This window comes from Indicator indicator, chromosome 11, assembly GCF_027791375.1.
Source record: "Indicator indicator isolate 239-I01 chromosome 11, UM_Iind_1.1, whole genome shotgun sequence".
Lineage (NCBI taxonomy): Eukaryota > Metazoa > Chordata > Aves > Piciformes > Indicatoridae > Indicator > Indicator indicator.
The window spans coordinates 26,781,425-26,786,817 of NC_072020.1; the positions used below are offsets into that span (position 1 = coordinate 26,781,425).

The following is a 5,393-nucleotide window of genomic DNA, read 5'->3' on the forward strand; positions in this document are numbered from 1 at the left end:
ATCTAAAAAAGTGTTGTCAAATCTGACCATGTCATAAACATTTTTGGCCTTGGCTATTTGGCAGCTTCTCATTAGAAAGACTAATTCTTGTGATGAGACTTTTTTGATTTGAAGAACTGCAAATCTTTCTTTCGGCAAATTGGAATCATATTGAAATGCTTAGGGAACGTCCTGTGAGGAATTCTGCTTGTATTCGATCATCACTAACCTACGATTTAAATACGGATTTGAGTGTATAGCTTGAACACTTGCATACTATTACCTGCTTCAGGTTCCTGATCATCTTGAGACAGACTGACAAGCAGTGACTTCCCAAATCTCTGTGGCAAATTTAAAAGTGATTGGCTGGAACTTTTAACAAATGGAGATCTCCCAAGCCTGTGTGATACCTTTGCAGCACGCCTAGGTACGTTCTCTCCATAAGCTCTCCCAAATCTCAGAGGCAAATTAGCAATGGGTTTAGTGCTTCTTTCTTCTGGATGATTTCTTCCAAATCTGAGAGGTAAATTAGCAGCTGAATTTGGCATCTTGTTTACTGTAGGAGGGTTCATTTTAATGATATTTTTTGATCCCCAGTCTTCCATTTCCTCAAAATTGAGACTCCTCTGCTTTTCTTCCAAGGTATTATCTTTAATCTAAAGAAAAATAATAATAATAATAAAAGGATACTATCATTTTATAGAGTGTTACTTCAGAGAGTAATCCAGAGATTATTTATTTTCATATGTCCTCAGAAAGGTGCTGGATAACAGGTTTTTTTGACATATAATGCTTTTTAGCTGTATTTGCTAAACTCCAGTGTAATGTGAGCTACTTCATATGGATTACTCCATACGTAGACATTGTCCTGATTACGTTTTCAGTACACTGACCACAAGAGCACATCTACATATCAGTATTGGCTAATACCACCAACAAAAGATGTCTGGAGGGGAAGATGCTGACTGTGTTTGGTGATTTGACACAAACCTAGCCTCTTACTCGTCTGGGTCTGGGTGAACAGGAGAATGGGCTAAGGTACCTGCAGGTGTAGTTTATTTCTTCTGAAGCATTGGGAGGATGCTTCTGACCCCATATCCATCCAGGCTAACGGTGTTTGGGTCAAGTCTACATCATGCTTGTTCTGGCCTTGCAGCATAGAGATTGCCCTGAGCTTTAAGTTGCTTTAGTCCTCCACTAGTACACAAGATGCATTTGGAATTCCTAGGCTCCTAATATTTTTGTACCCAGCACAAAATCAACTTTCTATGTCTATGCTGACATATAATGAAGAACTGAATGCAGTATATTACCAGTCTGATCATGTAAAGGACAGCTGTTGCCTGAAAGATAGATGTATCAACATGACCTTTTCTTACATAGGAGCACTACTTCCCTGGACATATTAAAAATCACTTATTTTTTTGCCACAAAACAGCAAGTATGTGCAAATATGTTTTTAAATTTCAGTTAAAGATACGAATGCTGCTAATCTTGATTTCAGTTCTTTGTCTTTGTTTGATGACTTCCCTGGGAGCTTCTCCACCTATTGGGAGAGAAGCAGAATGAACCGTTCTGCTTCATATTCCTGGATTAAAACATTAAATAAACTATCTCTCTGATTGCACCTGCATACCCTTTTGTTAAGTATATAAAATGCACTGAGTTGAAGACCAGAGGATTAATTAAAGTTGTATTTTGGTTTGAACAATCTTTGTTTTGCCAATGAAGTTGAGTTAACAAGAGGGGTTGGCTCTGATTTCCTAGAGAGTATTTGCAGAGCAGACAAGAAAAATAATACAGATGAACTGTGCAAATTTCATTTGGCATCTATTGAGACATAATAAATGTGCTACCCTACAAAGATATTTTTATGGTCAATTTCCGAAGTAGAATTTTAAGGCCATTAACTATATTAGATTTCAAATGATCTCTGTTGATCATTATTCTTTGAGTATTACAAGCGTGCCTTTATTAATTCTGGATTAATAATGAATGTTATATTTATGTGCATAAAAATGCCTGACAGGAATGTTGATTGAGGCCCCACTGTGTAAGTAAGAAACACTTCAGGAAAGGTCTCAGCCTAATCGCAGGACTGTACTGCAAGAAAATTGAAACATGAATTGATTTACACAGCACGTCTGTCTGAGCAGATGAATTTCCTGAAAATTCTTTCAACAAGCTTGTTTTTTTTTTCCTCACTGCTAGTGCTGTAATGCTGACTACTGTGCAATGAGATTAGGAGAGCCTTTGGCAAAAAATTCAAAGCGTTCGGGATCTGTCCCACAGTTCCCCCAGATAAGGTCCTAGTAATGCAGATCTTACCTCATAGTATTTATCATCATAGTCTTCTCTGTTCTGCAGACTGGATTTCATCAGTTCATCTAGGCACATACTATTTGATGTTAGAAAGACCAGTGTAGCTAAAGCAAATAGAATAAATTTCTTGGTTGAAATGAGCTCCATTTTTCTCAGATTGAGCGCTCTGAGTAAGCTCAGAATCTGTTCAGAAAACAAAGCTGCCATCATTTTATACAGTCAGAAAACAAAAAGATTCTCTCCCCTGTGACATCAATCTTGAAAGCTTCAGCTCTTAATATTAATTAAGTTTAGTAATTTGAACATATTTGAAGAATGTCGGAAATGTCTTTTGTGAAGCTTTTAAAGCGACATAGCTTCTTGTTAGGGACACGCTGACTTCACAAATATTTCTTTCTGCTGAAATATGTCTTAATTAACTAAACTTGAGAGCCAGAGCAGTATGGGCTCTGAACAGCCACAATGTTCCATCACCAGTAGGTAGAAACATCTTGTTGCTTTCTTTTGTGTTAGTGTCCTCAGAAAGACTATGAAAAGAACATTTCTCCATGTATGTATTCTTCTGCTTAAAGGATCCTTTAGGACCATATAATGCCTTTTCTTGTAGTTATGTACAGCTAGGAACATTTGGCCCATTTTAATCATGTGTGCCACTTTCCCTTGTTGCACACGCTATTTGCATTCATTTCCTCTTTGTTTCATTGTTTTGTGCTTAAATACCTCCAGGGATGGTGACTCCACCACTCCATTTCAATGTTGGTAACCCTCTCTGTGAAGAACTATTTCCTAATATCCAGCCTGAACCTCCCCTGGCACATCTTGAAACCATTTCCTCCTGTCCTGTTACTTGCCACCAAGGAGACCGTGGCCCCTTTCTCTCCCCAACCTCCCTTCAGGCAGTTGTAGAGAGAAAATCCTTCTGGCCCTGGATGACTGTAGAAAAGGCTGGGTTCAAATACTAAGCACTTGCTTCAGAAAACTACTGGAAAAAGTGACATAGATGGGAACAAGTGTGGTAATGCATTGTCTTAAGGGCCAATGCTTCCCCTTTGCATTCCCTGAGGCTGTCCTACAAGATGTTATTTTAGAGTATGATGTGGTAGGTGGGGAGGGAAAAAATACTGGACGAGTAATGATTCATGAAGAGTGGTTGTGTGTGCATACATAAACAAATGTAGGTAGGAAGTGAGAGAGCATCTGTCCTCAGAGTGCCTTGGTGTTAGCTGTACCCTCAGAGTAAGAGACTGTTTTGTTTTTTTTTTTGAAAGTAATACATATTCTAGGCAGGTAAATGGAGTTTTGGGGTTACCAAAATTTTGGTATTTGCAGATCTGGGCCAAATTCTTTGGAAAACAGGGGTAATAAAAGGAGGATGTCAATAGAGAAGACCTCTGAAAGGAGTCCATGTTCTCTTTAGCAGGTCAGAGGCAGTAATAGTTTTTTCACTGAGTGCTGAGTGTGGATACCTGACTCACTGGAACCTCATGTCAAGGCACCTCAATCTGTGGGATCAGATGGGTATTCCGAGTTCTTTTTCTTTGTGGTAACAATAAAGGCAATAATGAATGTAATTCAAGCACTAATATAGATCTAACACGTGGCCATTTACCACTGGGCTTTCCTTTTACCTAGCTGCTGCTTGTCAACCTCTTTTGATCAATGGTCTTTCAATTAACTGTATGAAGATGTTTGATTTCTAAATTAAATGGAATTGGCAAGATCCAAACCCATGCCTGCATTGTTTGGCATAAATACAAATGTTGTTTTCTCTGGGCAGAATAGGAAAATGGATTACTGTTGTCTAAGTTGCATCAGGTGTTCCTGACATTCAGCTTGTCTCCTATGTATGTGGGTTTTCTAATCAACACAGAGTGAAGTTTTCAGGTGTTTTGCATGCCAGGCAGTCAGAGTTGTATGTGCCTGTACCTTCTTATGGATTAATTTCACTCTGATGGTTCTACTGCAGGAAATCTGGAAATTCTGAATCAAACAGTTGCAATGATTGTTCATCATCTTTCCTGAGGAAGGACTTGTCAGGCCCTAGCACTCAAGTACCAGAATGGATAATGTAAGCACTCTTCATCAATGCGACTGCAAATTCTGCTGTGTTTAGACCATCTTCAGTAGCAGCATGAGCTGGTCCATAAGACTTCAGATTCAGTCATCTTGACATGACCTATTAAAATGATTTATTTGTAAGGGAAGACATGTTTATTGGTGGCAACAGCATTGGGGAAGAGGGCTGTGGTGGCTTTAAGGCTATGCCTTTAATTTCTTTTCACAGAGTTTGAGCAGAAAAGTAAATGAATGTAAATAAATCACAATTGGATGTAAGGAAGAAAAATAATGACTATTCTAAACACTTCCATTGGAGAGATAGAAACCTTTAAGACTCAGTACTCAAAGTTCAGCCTGTCTGGTGTTTTTCTGCTGGGCAGTCGAGCAGGGTGCTTCTGCATTTCTCTTTTTGCTTTCTTCACTGAAGAAGATAACGTACTGACCTTGAAAGCTAAGTTCTAACAACCTTTCTGCTTCTTGTCTTTTATTCCTTTTGCCAGGGGGGTCTGGAGAAGGCAGGGAAGGGGAAGGCAGAGGGACAGCTTTCCAGGCTTTGGCCAGGAGGGTTTTGTGCTATTTCTGTTAATTGTACATATTTGTAAATATTGTAAATAGTGTATATTTGTACATATTCTTTGCATTCCATTGTAGATTGTAGTTTTTCCTTGTAAATACAGCTTCATTTGCTTCTGAACTGAGCTAGTCTGGTGGTGTTAATGTGGGAGGGAAATTTCAACCCACCACAAGGGCTGTCTGTTCCTACATTGCTGCAGCTTGATCTACAAAGTTTCTGATTAAGACATTTTAAGAAGAGAGAGCTCTGAGTATTGTTGAAAACAACTTTTGAGTTCCTAGCTCCTTGTCCCAGATTTACTTTGCATTGATACCTTACATCACACAGCAGCGAAGCTATTCAGAGGACTTGACCATAACTGAAGTTTGGCTTGGAAAATTCCCCAGTTAAAGAGGAGCAAGCCCTCCCACCTGCATATGACATGAGCCTCACAGGCAGCAACAACTTGAAGAGTTTCCCT

At 39.0% G+C, this 5,393-nt stretch overlaps 1 protein-coding gene across 1 annotated transcript; it reads right to left on the reverse strand.

Annotated features, from left to right (window-relative positions):
- Nucleotides 1-215: 215 nt before the first annotated feature.
- Nucleotides 216-2,448, reverse strand: NPVF (neuropeptide VF precursor). The gene is made up of 2 exons (XM_054384834.1): nucleotides 2,308-2,448; nucleotides 216-635 (listed from the first exon to the last, which is right to left on the reverse strand). Exons 1-2 carry the CDS (start codon nucleotides 2,446-2,448, stop codon nucleotides 216-218), a joined length of 561 nt encoding a protein of 186 aa, XP_054240809.1.
- Nucleotides 2,449-5,393: the final 2,945 nt, after the last annotated feature.

Bases quoted from the DNA above. Each gene is read 5' to 3' on its own strand.
- NPVF (XM_054384834.1), bottom strand. From the start codon at position 2,448: ATGGAGCTCATTTCAACCAAGAAATTTATTCTATTTGCTTTAGCTACA. The intron at 636-2,307 runs GTAAGATCTGCA...ATTTTTCTTTAG, and splicing joins ATGATGATAAATACTATGAG to ATTAAAGATAATACCTTGGA.